Below are 17,418 nucleotides of genomic sequence, written 5' to 3' on the forward strand. Positions count from 1 at the left end.
GGTGCGATAAACTCGAACCGCAAGAGGCTGTGTAAATATGATAAGCATAAATTACAGAGAGGATGTGATTGGGTGGATGTTGCGTACCTCGATATTTTTACAAGCCACGTTTTTCACCACCGCAGGGAAGAGGTCCGACGCGTTTTTACCTCGAGCGATCATCTGTGGGGAACAAAGGAGTAAGAACCAAAGATTTTCACACGCAGGGAATCAGGAGTTCTGCAGAACAGTAGACTCCCCCAGGAAACGAGATGAGATTGTCCTGAACATGGGTTTCGCAAAGGGAAATTGCTGTTGTAAGGTTTTCAGATTAGCCTGAAATCTGACTCAGAAGACACTTCACGTGTCTTGTCTAAGCCCTTACAGTTGGAGCATGTTAAGAAGCTGGAGAAATTATTGAGCCGAGCGACCAGTATAGTCCACATATTAATTTGTTTAGCCTAATCAAAGAGTTGAACAGATCAAGTCTTTCTGCCGTGCCAAATTACAATCGTGTGTAGAAGACGAGGGGGTTCCAGGGTTTTCCCATGTTATAACACATGCCGATGAAATGTTCACGCCCCATGACCAAGCTGCTGCCGATTGGTCCATGCTGTTGCCGATGCAGATTTCCCAATCCTCTTTCGAAAAATGGGAGGAGGGGTGACAGGTCATCACCCTCGGGACAGAATGGGGCAAGACACACACTTCAACCCCTCAGGCGAGGTGATAACAATAACTTATCTGCACAGAATGGAACAAAAGGCACATTCCAACGCAAAGCGTGGTTTACGACACCCTTCTTCCATAGTTCGCACTCGAACACTGAAGTCAGATTTTAGGACAAGTATATTTGACTTTACGTAAGCTAAAACAGTGCATAAAATAGTAAATAACTTCTTTGTATAGCGAGGCATAGAAATGCGTTCCGAACCCCCAGGGCCAAAACATGAAAACAATAAAATACTGTACTGTACTTCTTAGGTGTAATATTTGTGCATGTGGTTAAATCAATAAAAATAAATAAATTACATAATTTCCAGACTATTAGCCGCATCTAACTATAAGCCGCACCCCATTGATTTTTAAAGGAAAAACGATAAAAACATACACGCCGCATGTGCCCACATTGAAACATGAGATAATCGAAAAGAAAGACAGTACACCATTTTTCAAGTTTTAATAACAAACACACAAAAAATGCACTAAGACGCAGCAACACAAGTAACAGCAACTTTGCACTTTCCACGATGAAGATCAGTTTATGCTATTTTTATTTATGAACAAAGCAAGTTACTGTACGTCAAACCTCTTCCTCTATGATGCTTTTTGCCGGTTTTGACTTATGTCTTTCTCGGCACCACCTGTCTCACCTTTTCTGCTCAAGCACTCCAGGCGGCCATTAGAAGAAAATACATCTCTGTATAAGGCCGCAGGGTTGAAATTGTGTGACAAATGTGGCAGCTTATAGTACTCAAATTACAGACATGTCAAGAAAAAATGAAATTTGATTTATCTTTTGATGTGATATGACTTGACCTGGTCAAATGGAGTAGCGGGTTGATGGAAACTGCGACGGAGGATTAAAATGAACCTGATTTTAAATCATGTGCAGATTGTCTTTCCCTTAAAGGATTTCCCTGCTTTACTTCTCTCTTTATTTTTAATGATAGTCCTGGTCAATATTCTGTGTACTTTCTACGTATTTATTGTTAATTGCAACCTTCCATTCCCTGGTTGCCATGCTTTTGATTCTCCCTTCAGCATCACTTTTAGCCTTGGGGCCCATTACCAATAAATACAGTAGAAAATGAAACAATATTTCATTGCTGAATCACAGTCTTTACAATACACATAGGATTCTGAACTGAATGATGAGAAAGGCATTGTGGGAGGGAGTTTAGGCAATAACATATCGACATTTTCATGACACCATTAGGTGAACCAATAGAAGACCAGCAGTTGATATGATATTGACCGATAGCAACGAGGCATCTTAGAGGCATAACACACAAACACCACAAGTTGGAATTATACAAGCATTTCGGTACGCAAAATAATTTATGTGGAGAAAACACTGTAAAGAGGGACCAAAAAATATCTTATTCCACACTATAAAGTGAAACTGTCATAAAGTGGGGACGACGTATCCCAGAGGTCTACTGTACATCGCTTTGCAAAACTCACTCATGGGGTATAAAGCAGCACAGTTATGAATATTGAACAGCCGACTGTATCTTTGACTCTGCAGTTTATGCATCAAAAGACTTTTACCCCCAAAAGTTTTTTGAATATTAACTGCAGTAAAGTGAGGAGCTGGTCTTCCGTGCCTTGCCCCAGTTTTTTTATGTAAAATACCAGGGAGAAAACGATTACTCACCGCCACGATGCGTTTCATGGCCTCCAGCTTCAAAGAGTCTTTGTTGCTGTCCAGCATCTCCTTCAGGTCGTCATGTCTGTGAAAAAAAAAAACAAGTTAGCTCAAGCTCTCACCTTGCAAAGTTGAGCGTTTCGTCTTTTTTAGTGCACCATCAAACTTTTGTCGCCGTGCTTTGCCCACACGAAATGAAAAATAATCTCATTAGGTACAATTTAGTGCTGTTCATTTGTCGAATGTGGCCCTGAGGCAGGGTACTGAAAAACAGAAGGAACTGCTACTGGAAGACACAGAGGGATATCTATCTATCGATCTACACTGGTCATATCCCTCGAGAGGGGTGACCGACAGCAAGACAATTACATACACAAAACAAAGAAATGAAAAAAGGGAAAAAGTAGCAAAAAACACACACAACATTTTTTGGACCATGTCCCAAATGCCCAAGTAAAGCACCTCGGCACCAAAGTCGGTCAAGCTTTCATCCCTCCAGATAAAACGGGACACAAAAAAGCGTCCATGTCACTCGGGTCAGGATGACACAACACACTCTTCTGTTCAACAACAGGGCCCGACAGCTTTCACTGGTTTACCCCTGACGCATCATATAGGTGCCCTGTCCATCCCTTAGAACGCGTCCAAACATCCCACTATCCTTTTACAACACCTCTCCACTCATTCCTATCACCAACAAGAGCACTACCTTCCACTAGATTTAAACCTCTTTCCTGCAGTGCACTCATAACACAATCCATCCACGTCAATCTTGGAACTTCTGCTCTGTATATCCTCTTCAACATTCGCTCCTCATCCATCCTCTCCATGTGTCCAAACCAACCGAGTGCTCACATATCCGCACGCTTGCTCAGATCTGCTCAGATCTGCTACTACCACTCCTCTCTATCTCCCTATGGGGCCCGTTACACAGACATTTGCGGCTAAATCACGGCCAGAGATTTCTGCCTGTGAGGCGGACGCTATTGGACGCTTTGAGATCGCCATACAGACGAGATACAGCGGTGCTTAACACACAGTCGGAAACCTTTCACGAGCGTATCGAGGCTGAACCATGGCCAGAAATTTCTGGCCGTGAAGCAGACACTGTTGGGCGCTGTTGGACGTTTAGAGACCGCCATATAGACGAGATACAGCAGTGCTTTACTCCCGGTCAGAAATTCACACGCGGTTGGCCGCGCAAAAAAGTTTTGAGCTGCTCAAAAGTTTGAGCACGTGTTAAACCGCGTGCCGCACACGTGGTCAACACGAGGTAATGACGCGGAAATGACGCGGAACAACGTGCTCTGGCCGCGGCCAGGGCGTGGTTACACATGGGTAGGACGGGAAATTTCAGCGGGTAATCGTGGGTGGAGCATGGTAATAGCATGTTCTGCGCCTGTATCGCGGTGTTATTACGTGAAACTAGCGTGTTACGCGTGTGACAGTCAAACGCCTTTCTCCGCGTATATACAGCGCGATTTGCCGAGCACACGTCAGTTGTGCTCGAGACGTCAAGGGGGTGAACATGGATCCCCGTCAGCGTAGTGACCTCGTCTTAATCCATTTTTATTTCTTGACATTTCTTTTCAAGATAATAAAATAAAAATGATGCCATAGCGGGCAGCACGGCGGCGCAGTGGTTAGCGCTTGTGCGGCACAGTTCATGTCATGGGAACCTGTCGTGGGTTCAAATCCAGCTCCAGACTTCCTGTGTGGAGTTTGTATGTTCTCCCCGTGCTTGCGTGGGTTTCCTCCGGGCACTCCGGTTTCCTCCCACGTTCCAAAAACATGCATTTCAGGTGAATTGGCCGGTCCAAATTGTCCCTAGGTGTGAATGAGCGAATGAGTTGTCTGTCCCTGTGTGCCCTGCGATTGGCTGGCAACCAGTTCAGGGTGTCCCCTGCCCACTGCCCGGAGATGGCTGGGATGGGCTCCAGCCCCCTCCGCGACCCTAATGAGGATAAGCGGTTCGGCTAATGAGATGAGATGAGATGATGCCATAGCTTGAAATCTTGATCTTCACGGGACTGTGTCTTGAGTGGTTATGATTTCTACAGCCCGGTGTTATCCGAGAAATGCATCCCTGCCGAGATTTGCATCCCCTCGCTACTACAACCACTTTTACCTCGTTTTATCTCACGTTTAGGGAATGTAATGGCGAACATATAACCAAAACCACTACGTCTTGCATTTGTTGGAAATGTAATACAACTTAAACCATTCCGTCTTTGTTTTTGTTGTGAACGTAATCGAACGGTAAATCCTCCCCCCCTCGCGTGAACGCGCATTCTGCTGCGCTTCCAACAAAAGCGATCGTATTCTATATAAAACGCTTATTAAAACAATAAAGCGAGTTAATTATAACAATTGAGAGATCCTAGTCTATATAACACGTTTATTTAAACTATAAAGTGCGATCGTATTCGACAAAATGCGTTTGTTAACGCGGATGAAAAAGTCAAAAGCGATCGCAGCAGAATGTGCGTTCACGCGAGGGGGTGGGGGGTGGGGGTGTTGCGTAGGAGTCGGATTTGGGCACAACACCGGCTCGGGAGCTTTTATACCCGTGGTCCACACGAGAAAATGACGCAGAAATGACGCGATGAGGAAGCGGAACAGTCGCTGTTTTGCGGGCATACCACCGATGAACAGCGGGTTGGCCAATTTTGCGCATTTTCCATCGCGGGCAACCACGGGCAAAAAAAAACGCAAAATTTTAGCCGTGATTCAGCCGCAAACGGCTGTGTGACCGGCCCCTAAGAGACAGCGAGGCAGAGAAAGGGGGACGGGAGATCGAAAGGTCCCGCAAACCCTAATTATAGGGTCAGTAAAAGTGAGGATGAGGAAGTAAAGCGACTGAGTGGAAGAAAGAGGAGATTGAAAGGAAGATGACTAAAAGAAAGGTTGATGTGTTAGCCTTGTGTGAAACAGAAGGATATACCTGACGCAAATAAATAATAGGAACTCGTTGAACTAGGGCTGAGGAGGAATTTAAACCTTTTTATAAAAACTAATTTGGGAATTTTTGTTGATGATAAATGTCCTTGCACTACTTTTCATTGCACTAGTGTTACAACCTAGGCCAGTCTATGCACAACCTTTTAAATATACTTTGCTCCTTTATAATGAAATCTTTTTTTTCTTAATTTTCTCGTTTAAATCTTTACTACGCATTCATCCAGGAGTGCCATGTCTAATCTCGTGGCAAACAATGTTCACTACATTATGAAGATAAAAACAATTCAATTCAAATAATCTAATTAAGAATGTCACATTGGCAGATAAATGTGCTAATTTTTAATTATTTGTCCTGATTAAATATTCTTAACTAATATAATGTAATTTTGAGTAAAAGAACATGAATAGTGCATTCATTATTTGTATTATTTATTATATGTTTATTATATATTATAATAAGTATCGGTTGTTTTCAAGTACTCACCTCATTTATTATAGTTTGTAAGATGAAACAAATGCTTGAAATCAAATAATATTGTATACAACCAATGACTTTTGAATAATGTCCTAACATGAGAAATTAAGATAAGGAAAAAAACAGGGCAATTAATCAAAATTATCTACTTGTCCTAATTAACTATATTTTGAAATTATTATTTCAAATAAAAAAATTAAAAAGTAAATCTATTTTTTCGTCATTATATACAATATGTATGCTTATTCCTTATTATATCATATTTATTGTACATTATAATATGTATTCATTTATTTTATCATTAAGAAGTCCTCTCATTTATTATATTTTTTCTAAACAAGGATTAAGAAAATGTCATGATTACTGATGTGAAACATCTGTGCCTGCTCATCTGGCGCCAACCGCTGCGGGCTCTGATTGGCTCCCTGTCCCTATTCAAACCCAGTCCTGTCACTCTCCTGTTGTCAGTCTGTCTGCAAACCTCTGTTGATACAAGGAAAGCCTTTTTGACCCTGACTCCCGCCTGTCCCGTTTTTGCTCCAGTTTGTCTCTGGCTACGACCTGTTTTGATCCCGACTACGGCTACTCTCCCGTTCTAGCTTACGACTCGTTTCCGACCCTGACCACGTTTTTGCTATCCCTGTCCCGGCTACCGACCTGTTTTTCTGTCCCTGACACTGCCATCGCTCGCCACGGAAGATCCTCTTCCGCATTCAGATCACAATCCGAGAGCAAGAGCAACTTGCTTCCCGCGTCCAGCGAACACCGGATCGTGGGCGCAACCGTTCCTCTTTCTTTCAATAAAACTGGTGGTAAACGTTACGCATATAATACATTTTTATATGTTCAAGCAAGGAACAATTCCTGAAACTTTTTCTCAATGAGAGATATTAAGAAATAATTTTTGTAAAATACAAAGATAATACTATAAAACAAGAAAATACACCATTGTACATGGGTCCAAATTGATTGCCATGAAGACATATTTCTTTAATATGTTGTTCTTCAAATAACCCCAAAAATGGAAAAAGAGACCCCCAAGTGCTAATCTTAAACCAAATCAAGATTATATTTTTGTTGAAAAAAGCTTTTAAAGAGACCTTCCCTGATCCTCAATTGTCAAAAAAGTCTCTGAACATTGAAAAATGTAATATCACCCAGGGTGACTCAGTCAAAAATTTAGGTGTCATATTTGACCCCCATCTGTCCTTTCAAACACACGTGAAGAATATTACTAGAACAGCTTTCTCCCATTTTCGCAACATTGCTAAAATTCGTCCTCCAGTCTCCCGAAGTCCAAAATCAAGAGTCTTCAGCTGGTACAAAATGCTGCAGCGAGGCTTTTAACAAAGACAAAAAAGTTTGATCACATGACCCCGATTTTAGCTAACCTGCATTGGGTCCCAGTTAGCGTGAAATGTGATTTTAAGGTTCTGTTGGTAGTATACAAAATCATGAATGGACTAGCTCCCTTATATCTTTCAGATTTAATTACCCCCTATGCTCCGGTCCGGAGCCTTCGCTCTGAAAATGCTGGTCTACCAAGGGCCAATAATGGATCCGCAGGCTCGAAAGCATTCTCCTTTCGGGCCCTGGTGCTGTGGAATGCTCTTCCCCCTGAGATTCGATCTGCAACCTCAGTGGAAATGTTGAAATCTAAGCTTAAAAGACACTTCTATTCTATAGCATACGAATAGCCTATATTGTATGTTGACAATATCTGTGTATTATTTGCCCTCATGTAGGTTTTAGATCAGGGGATGGTGTCATAATTGTCTGTAATAATAGTTTGCAATAGTCTTTGATCTGTGCAGCCCTTTGAGACTCTTTGTGATTAAGGGCATCACAAATAAACATGACTTGACTTGACTACTTTCTTTTAAACCAATCTTGTCTCAATTTCTATATCGTTACAATAACACCAAGTGCGACATGGTAACACAATGATAGTCGTCGTGATACAATATAAAAAGAGTGTAACAACACACAAGCCCGAATTGTTGTGTAAAAGCTGCACAAAGCCCATTTAATTGCATTCCACAAAGCAGTTTCCACAGCAACCAGATGTGCACAAAAACAATTTTCAATTGCCCGGCCATCCGTGGATGGAAAACGACACTGTCATAAAGCTCATTTGTATAATAGCTCCCCCTAATTTACTCACAACCATGATTGGACTTCCTATCGTCATTTAACCGTGCAGAAAAACTGGTTTTAATTCAAACAAGAAGAGCTGCAGAGTCACGCACGAGTTGCGTTTTTATGGCGGTTGCACGGCTTGAGAATGTAGCGCCGATTATTGCATGGATAGTCCAGGGAGACGTTGCGGTGGTGGAGGCAGAGTGATGCTGCGGGGCGCCGCTTCCATCACTGAGAAAATGAGGCTTGTCATCATTGAGGTGAACCTCATGCAGAGACATATGGCAGGGATGATATGTAACCAGAGTTCTGATCATCAGAACATAACATTAAAGGGAGGCGGTACAGTATTTGCTTGATTTAGTTGTTAATCCGTTCTATAAACACACATATTAGGTGAATTTCTGCAACATAGGAAACATATACAGAACACACACACACACCTTTGTCAGTCAGTCAACAAACCTCTGCCCCGCAAGACGTGGGTTTTGACTCGGTCCTGTTCCTGTTGGTATTTCCTGTCCGGTATTGTTCCCATTTATTTTGTCCTGTTTAATTTCGGTTTCCAGTTTTGTTGTCTATTGTTGTCCTGTGTATTGTTTTCCCCAGTTTTTGTTCCCGTCTAGTTTGTCCTGTTTATTTTCAATATTCTGTTTCATTATCTAGCCTGTCTGTCCCGTCCTGTCCGTTATCCACCCCATCCGACCGATATCAACTCGGGCAATTGGTATCGATCTCGTCGGCCTCTGGCTTCCTATCATTTCACGCCAGACGTCTGCCTAACGTGCATGATCCCCCATTTCCCGTGCTTGTATGAGTACGTCACGCGTTTGGGTCCTGATCCTGTTCTGGTTCTTGACAAAAACACAACCTGCTCTGTGGCTGGATCCAGACTTTCTGTTCTGAGGGGGGCCAAATCAGTAAAAGAAAACTCCAAATATTTAGCTTTTTTTTCAGTATTATGATTTTATTATTTACCCTACATGAGTAACCCACCTTAAGTATTCTCATCACTGATGACAGGGAATATTTTCCAAACACGAACAATGGTGAAAAAGTATTTTGAGAGAATGCAGTTTTACACCAGAAACAACTCACCACGCTATAGAAACAACACTGACCTCCAGCGGTCAGATCGATGATTTGGTTTGCATTTATTTAAAAAAGATAAAAACTTTTGACAGAAAATACCTAGAAATGTGTTTATTTTTTTTTGACATACTAAGAAATGTATGGAGGTCAACATTTAATCATCCAGATTCAGCCCGTGGGTCGTATTTTTGTAATGCTTGACATAATACAATTAATCCGTGCATTACTACAGCTATACGGTTAAATATGACTTGACATTACATTTTTGTTATATTTTTTTGGGTTTCATGTCTTAAATTGCTTTTTATAGGATTTGTTGTTTGGAATTTTACATAAAATATGAAATGCGTTTAAAAAATGTTACTTAAAATGTTCTAAAAACATGTACTGAATATAAATAACATTTCAAGAAATGTTTGTTTTTTAATACACTCCATTATATAGAAAATGAATGGACCTAAAATGCTTATTTGAGGAACACGAATTAAAATTGTGACAATATTATACTGTTTTCTCTTCATTATTGTAGATAATCCATTCCATAACCCTGCGTATTAAGTAAATTTTTTGCTGAGTACCCCTGCGATCCTACTGAGGATAAGCGGAGCGGAGAATGAATGGATGGATGTGTTTGTTTGTGGAACCAATGAAAAAAAAGATGGAAGAAAGAAAGATAGAAAGAAAAATATATGTGAGGATGCTAAAGTCGAACCGCAAAATGGCGTGAAGCAGAGCTTTAACAATCCAATTCCTTTAAAATGCTTCCTACACCCACGTTGCCCCCTATTGGCTACATAACAATGACAAATTGAAATCGAATTGCAATTTAGGAAAGAAAATCTCACTTTCCAAAAGCATTAGCATACTAGCATAAACTCGACACCAATCTTGCTTCTGTATCAACAAAGAGCTCTCAATTATTCAACCACGACAACATCCCCGGGTCTCTGGTTACCTGAAAAAGGAACTCAAAACCTGGAACCTCGGCACGACAAAAGGATGACTCTTTGTTGCACAGGAAATCAGCAAATATTAAAATGTATTTGCATGACTCGGATGACGTAATCAAAGTTTCTTCGATTTGAAATATACTCAAATGAGGCCGAAACGTGCATTGTTGTGCTTGGGGATATTACGCAGGTCGTCAAAGCTAACAGATCATCAGCGTACATTATTAATGAAGCTAACAGCTCCTAACAGCCCGAACAATAATAACTTGTGAGTTGAAAAAGAGAAATATCCATATGAACTTTGCAATGTTTTGGGTGAAGTTTACAACTGTAAATTTAAAACATAGAACTATAACCAAACCTGAAGAAATTATACAACACAAGGCAAAAAGAAATAAACAATAAAATTGCATTCTATGGCAGATAAAATAGAGTAAGAGCAAATCATTTGTTAAAAGACAGGGTATATAGGTTTCTACTTTTCCAGTATCCACTGTCTTTATAGTACTTAAAAAAACTGAAGACAAATCCTAATATAATATGCATATTTTCAATTTAAAATAACTAAATAAAACAATTTGGTAAAACTGCCTCCATAGTACTTAATAATTCTAAAAATATACCATGCATATCTATTATGTCATGAACCAGAACAGGATAAGGACCCAAACGCGTGACGTTTCTCACACAAGCCTTTTATTTTACAGGAAATGGGGAGTCACATTAGGCAGCAGTCCGGGCGTGAAATGATAGGAAGCCAGAGGCCGACGAGATCGGTACCAATTGCCCGAGTAGATATCGGGCAGATGGTGTCGATACCGGACAGGATGGGACAGTCAGGATTGATAATGAAACAGGATATCGAAATAACACAGGACGCACTAGAAAGGAACGAAAACTGGAGAGAATAATAAACAGGACAAAAATAAACGGGAAAAATACTGGACAGGAAATGCCACCAGGCAACAGGACCGAGTCAAAACCCACGTCTTGCGGGCCAGAGGTTTGTTGACAAAAGGAGAGTGACAGGACTGGGTTTAAATAGCAGGGAAGACAATCTGTCAATAAGCCGCAGCTGGCGCCACACGGGCGGGCCAAATAGGCGCCATGGCAAACGTGACATATTATTTAAGTAAGTCATCAAATTAAAACAATAAAAAAAATTGTTAGAATAACTTTCAAATTTCCTGATTTATTTAAGGAGTTAAATATTTAACTAACAATAAATAAACTATTTTATTGTATAATACCTAAAATTTACAAATTAAATCAATTTCATATTAAATATTAAAGTATTTTAAAATAATAGTGTTCTTATTTGAAGGTGTATTATAAAATAATAATTAAAATGAGCATAATTATCTGTGATTTAAACAAGGATAAAACAAAATTCAGCAGACACCAGTTGAGTAGCAGGAATTAATCCGTTATCTATTAAGCTTGCTTCATTAATTGGATAATTGTGTATAATAATTGAAAAATACTCTATTTACTGTAATTTTGTGTATAACACACAATCCTGTATCCCTATTTTTTGATTAAAAATCCGTAAAAAAATGTTTTATTTTTTTCTAAAAATAACTTTGCGGTTGGATGGAATGGGAATCAAACCTGAGTTGCAGCTGTTAGAGCGCCAGATCCTACTCACTACCAGTAGTATAGATGACATATGAAAAGGCATGGGATTTTATCTCATTGTCACACTATTTTTGGTTTTGGTGACAAATTATTTTTTTCTTTTCTTTTCTAAGCAAGTGACACATATATTGTCATTGTAACATGTGAAATGCACAACAAAATTGACTTTTGTGGTACTGTGACTAAAAATAGTGTGATAATGAGATAAAACATTTCAAATGTCATCTAGATCACTGGTGGTCTAGTGGTAAGGATTTTTAGAAAACGGATTGACTTCACAATGTTCAACAATCCGTCATGACGACTCACTGAGTACCAAATTCATCAACAACCGAGTTACAACTCAGCATCCATCACATTGAGGCTTTTGTGGCCCCCCTACCGCAAAGGTTGACTTTGGGAACTCCCGTTCCCACTGCCACCTTCCTCCAGTGGCGCTCGTTCCTCCTGATGTTTTCCTCCATCACCTCCTCCGGCGCTCCCAGAGCGGAGGTGGCGCAATTCGTCGGGCCTCACGGCACTGTACCAAGTCTGCTGGCCGGCATCAGGGGTCAGAACCGGGCTCTTGTCCTCCTCGTGGCCCTGAACCTGACTCTGCACAGTCTTCACCATGTTCACCGCATTCACCGGCAACTGTAGCAGCCTCTGCATGGTGGTATCTTACGATGTTATTTTCCCCACTGAAACTTTACGGGATCCCCGCCGAAGCCGGTAGCTCTTCTCCTCTCGAGCGGTTAGAGAGTCACAATTTTCCGGTCGGGTGTCCACATCTCACGACGCAACAAGGCACTCGGAAAGTGCTCCGATTCCTGCAGAGGACACGTCGCCGTGGAGACGGGCACACAGAAATCCGATGACCAAGGGGATCCTTTCCGTTTCGGTTCCTGCTTTTGTTGCCGCTGCGTTTGCCATCGGATACTGAGTGAAAAGGATGCTCGTCACAGAGGGGTGTGGAGTCCGTGGAGACCCCTCCCTCGCATGCTCGCTGTTGCAGAGCTCTTCTTTTCCATCAGCACACACGCAGACATAGGAGAGTGCCCCACCCATTGCAATCATCACCAGTCTCAACAGCTTTTTTTTAATTCCCTCATTCCCCAGCCCAGCTTTAATGCATTTTTTTTCTCTTTTCATCGAACGTGACTCAGCAGCCTCCTTGGCAGTCCCCCATCGCCGCAACCCCCCCAGAAGGATAAAAGTGGGACATCTAAAATGACGTGGCAAAGCTCAGTCAGATTTTACAGAAAGCAAATACCGGATAGCCTCCTGGCATGTGGTATGCTAAATGTACAGCAGCTGAGAGGACAAGCATACAGGGTGTCATCAACATAGCCCAGGCAATCATCAGCTGCTCTCTTCCCAGTCTGATGGACATTGCCGACAACATATTTAATGACTACCCTCCCCAGCCACCAACTCTCTGCCCTGCTGCCCTCTTACAGACCATACAAATCTCTCCAAACAGTGGTCCACGAACCGATTCAATGTCTGACAATACTCTCGCAACTTGGCCCAATAATTTGTAATAATAACAATAATCAAAGTAATACTAATACAAAACTTAAATCCACTATGTATTTACAAGACCACTAGGGACTAGATGACATAGGAAAACGCATTCGATTTTATCTCATCATACTAATTGTACTTACAGTAAAACATTGTGAAATACTTTATTGAAAATGTAAACTATGAACACAATACTAAAGGAAAAAATGTACAATGTAAAAGATTTTAATTATGGCCCTGAGTATTTATTAAACAATGTGGTACCATAATTTAAAATAGTGTGACGTTGAGATAAAATGTAGTCCCTTTGCCTAATGTGTGTCTTCTACAGGTTGTCTAGTGGTTATGGTTTGGCACTCTCACCGCCGTGATCTGGATTAAATTCCTGTTGCATCAGTAATATTTATCAATTGATCATTTGTTGCGCAAATACATTAATATACGTTATAAGCAGTGTTCCCTCTAAGCTGCGCGCGTGCGCAATTGCGCACTGCTCACACATTCTCAGCGCACAAGAAAATCTAGCCAGCGCACAAAAATGAGGGCTCGAAATTACTAATTAAGAAGCGACTTAAGTCAAAGTTACAGTGCATGAAGGTAAAAATACACAGGTTCCCCTGACGTTGTGTACTAAATGCGGTATTTTGAAGTCGAGTCGAAGTAGAGCGAAGTTGAGTAAAGTTAGTAGAGTTTGTCGAGAACCGGCTTCTTCGGCTCGGCTCACTAAAAGGAACCGGCTCTTTCGGGTCCTAAACGGCTCTTCAGGTTGTTTTTGCTTCTTTAATCCCAACATGACCAAATATTATGTAAAATTATGCACAAAATGATTTAAAAGAAAGGGGGAATAGATCAAAAAAGAAAAAAAAATCCAAAATGAAAAAGTAGTGAAAAGCTGAGAAAAAAAGAAACAAAAAGAAGAGAAAAAAGAAGGAAAAACTTAGAAAGAATTTAGAAAAAAAAGCCAGAAAAAAGAAAAGAAAGAAATTTAGGAAAAAGAGTAAATAGAGAACAAAAAGAAAAAAGTAACAGCTCGGAAAAAATAAACACAATAAGATTTTTTTTAAAGGAATTTTTAAAAAAGTAGAAAAAAAAACACGGAAAAAGGAAGAAAAAGTTTGTGTTGCATTCAAATAATTTCCAATTATATCAAGTGAATCTTGTTGCCAACATCGTACTTCTACTAAAAATGTGATTAAGTACAGTTCTGTATCTTACAACCGACTAAAAAAGCCCCCCAAAATGTTAATATTATGCGACAAAATATATCTGGAAGTAAAAAGAAATGGATATCTTGTGAAAGAATTGTAAGAACAAACGACATTTGTAGGCCGTACAACCTTTGCAATAGTACACGACTCAATTCATTCAAATGAGAAAAATAATTTTGCATTGCCGGAAACTCAGCAAAATGTAACTTAATGTCAAGTTTTGGACATGTTTGATAATTAATTATCTTGCCACATTTGGGATTATGGTTTCTGACTGTTGTTTCAGGCGTTGCTCACCGACTTTGTGTGAACGCTCAGACCCGTGGAAAATTAGAGGGAACATTGGTTATAGGTAAAAAATAAAGCTCAGTTCACACAGCATCCTAAGAGCCATTATTCAGAGCCATAAGCTACAATCCTAAACAAGGCATGGACTCCCTCTATTGGTCGACAAAAAAACCATCAAACCATTTTCTAAACTTCACATCTCTTTCAGGATCCAAAAATGGGCTGCAGCCAATTTCCACCTGACATTTGAAAGTGGGAATCAGTAATTGCAAAATATTGAGACTCACAAATGCACCCCTACCCATGAGAAATATAAGATGCATGTGTTTAGAACAATGACTAAATAAATTAAGGAATAATGAATGAAAGGGCTTACACATGCCAAATCCACACTGGTGACTTGTACACTATCTAACACTAATAATACACAAAAGTTAGTGATTTTGATTAATAAAAAGACAGTCATTTCTTTTCTACTGTTTCTGAAGGAGGAATCTATCCAATGCTTTTCCTCCCATTGCGTTTTACGTAATACAAAGCCATCTCGGACAGAAACGTTAAATAGTATTCGATACATTTTTTTTTAAAGCATTGACATTATTTGTGTCATATATGTCCTAAAGACAATATCAACCATTCAGTAGACCCTAGGATACAGCAACTCTACATTACAACGGTTTGTTTTTTTTGTCACTGCATTATTACAATGACGATATGCTACTGCAAGACGACAATTATTAGGAATAAGGAAGCAATAATTCAAGGAAATTTTATGAAGGCAGAACAATCCTTGTAAGTGGAATTTTTTATCTTAATGTGCCATCTCCTCAAACCTTTGCATGCACCAGCTACTCCACTTAACCAGCACAAGTCATGTCACAACAAAAGTAAAATTTACATTTTCCCTCTACATGCATTTACTGATAATACTATTTAATCATACACAAGTATATTACTCATAAGTATTAAGTTATATAAACGATTTTGTTATTTTACTATTTAACTATTTTTTCATACCGAGGGTTAAGAACTCAATAGCTGATTACTGTAAGTTTCTATGTCAAGTCAAGTCATGTTTATTGTGACGCCCTTAATCACAATGAGTCTCAAAGGGCCTCAAAGACCACAGATTATTGCAAACTACAGACTATTATTAAACCATCCCCTGATCTAAAACCTACATGAGGGCAAGGAAAAACTCAAAACCTCAACATGAGGAAAATGAAGAAACCTTTAGAAGGGACCGCACATTTTCTCTCTCTTTATTTCTATATTTTTTTCTGTATCTATTTCTTTCCCTCAATTTTCTCAGTTTTTTTCTCCTTTTCCCGCTTTCTCGCTTATTCTTGTCTCCTTCTTTATTTGTTTTTCTCATTTTTCCTTCTATTTTGCTCCCACACTCTTTCCTTCTCTCTTTTTTCCACCCCTGTTTGTAACAGTGTCGATCTCATTTTAATCATTGCGGAGATCTGCTGCTATTCAACGAGACCTGTCAATTTCACTTTGCAATCCCAGCCTCAGAACGGAATCGTGTCGTATCCATAGTAACCCAATTGTGTAATGTTAGCCTAGAATTAATCCACAATTGGACATCTCTGGACTGGGCGCTACTCCCTCTTTTAGCCCGGCCAGCCATAAGAATTCCTGGAGAGAGTGGGGTGGTAAGAGAAGAGGTTGCTGTCTGTGTCCTGGCACTCTAAAGTAGTAGTTGTGGCAAAAACTGCAATTTTGCACAATGTAAATAAATTATCGCCAGGATGACAGCTGGTTTGTGTAGGTCTTAGGGAAAACGTGTGTGCATGTATGCATTTGCTATTTCATAGTTCGGTGAGAATTCAGTAGGAAAGCAGTTCGTTATAAGGTAATTTCTCGAAGTGCAATTAGAATGACGTTTTTAATTTTATTGTAGTGTGCATGGAAAACTCACATTGCATGGTGAAGTTTTGAAGTAATTTGGTTGATATTCTGTTCAAGCAACATCTTGGAGGATCTTGTTTATTTTTAGGTTTATGTTAAGTGAGAGACCAGTTATCAGTTTGTTTAAGTGTTCGTAAGCACATGCATGAACACGTTTCATCAGAGTCAATATTTTGGATATTTTACAGTGAGAAAAATACTCCATTGACAGAATTATTTCCTGATTTTAAGTCTTTTTTTCTGATTTTACTGTAATTTCAATTTGTTTTCCTTGAAAATGATAAAACGGGCAAAATCAGATTTTGGAATCAATGTTTTTTTTCTCTTCTTAAGACCTATTTCTTAGTAATAAATCCAATTCTTAAAATAAGCAAAATTGTCCGGTACCTTACATATCAGACTACTTATTGAACCTATCATTTTACAAGAAATATGTGAAAGATACAGAAAAGTAACAATAAAATACAATCAAAATGAGCAATTTTTTTCAAGTCCACTTAAAAAAACAATTATTTTCAATTCTGTACAAAGTTGCTGCCCACCAGATTGGGGGATCAGTATTTTCAATGTCATGGCTGTGCTTAAAATCCTTGGAAATGATGTAGTCTGCAGTTTGCAATAATCTGTGGTCTGTGCAGCCCTTTGAGACTCCTTGTGATAAAGGGTTGTACAAATAACCATGACTTGACCTGACTTGACAATTTGTTTTAAATCGCGAATGCCGAACCGCGAGAATACGAATGTTTTACGTAAATGTGTGACGAATAACGGGGGCGCTGTCCAATAGGGAAGGTGCTGAATAAAATGAAGTCGAGGCCTGCTAAATTTTGTTTTTAAACACACTTTTCGTTCGTTTATGGATTAATTGAACCCACACTCTTCATATGACGATAA

General features: G+C 39.8%; 1 protein-coding gene across 12 annotated transcripts in view; it reads right to left on the bottom strand.

The window, feature by feature from the left end:
* ap3b2 (adaptor related protein complex 3 subunit beta 2) overlaps positions 1-17,418 on the bottom strand; it is a 65,507-nt gene that overhangs the window by 47,641 nt on the left and 448 nt on the right. For 6 of the 12 annotated variants that reach the window (XM_088340725.1, XM_088340718.1, XM_088340720.1 and 3 more), the window contains exons 1-3: positions 11,988-12,522; positions 2,360-2,435; positions 88-162 (exon numbers count right to left, since the gene is read on the bottom strand). In XM_088340725.1, the coding sequence (XP_088196851.1) occupies positions 88-162; positions 2,360-2,435; positions 11,988-12,256 (420 nt within the window). In that variant the 5' untranslated portion in view covers positions 12,257-12,522. Of the gene's footprint in view, positions 1-87; positions 163-2,359; positions 2,436-11,987; positions 12,523-17,418 lie in introns of those variants that run through there. The other 6 variants (XM_088340728.1, XM_088340724.1, XM_088340722.1 and 3 more) reach the window with 1 other exon arrangement.

Source organism: Urocampus carinirostris, chromosome 7, assembly GCF_059441175.1.
Source record: "Urocampus carinirostris isolate Australia breed hairy pipefish chromosome 7, RoL_Ucar_1.0, whole genome shotgun sequence".
NCBI classification, from domain to species: Eukaryota; Metazoa; Chordata; class Actinopteri; order Syngnathiformes; family Syngnathidae; genus Urocampus; species Urocampus carinirostris.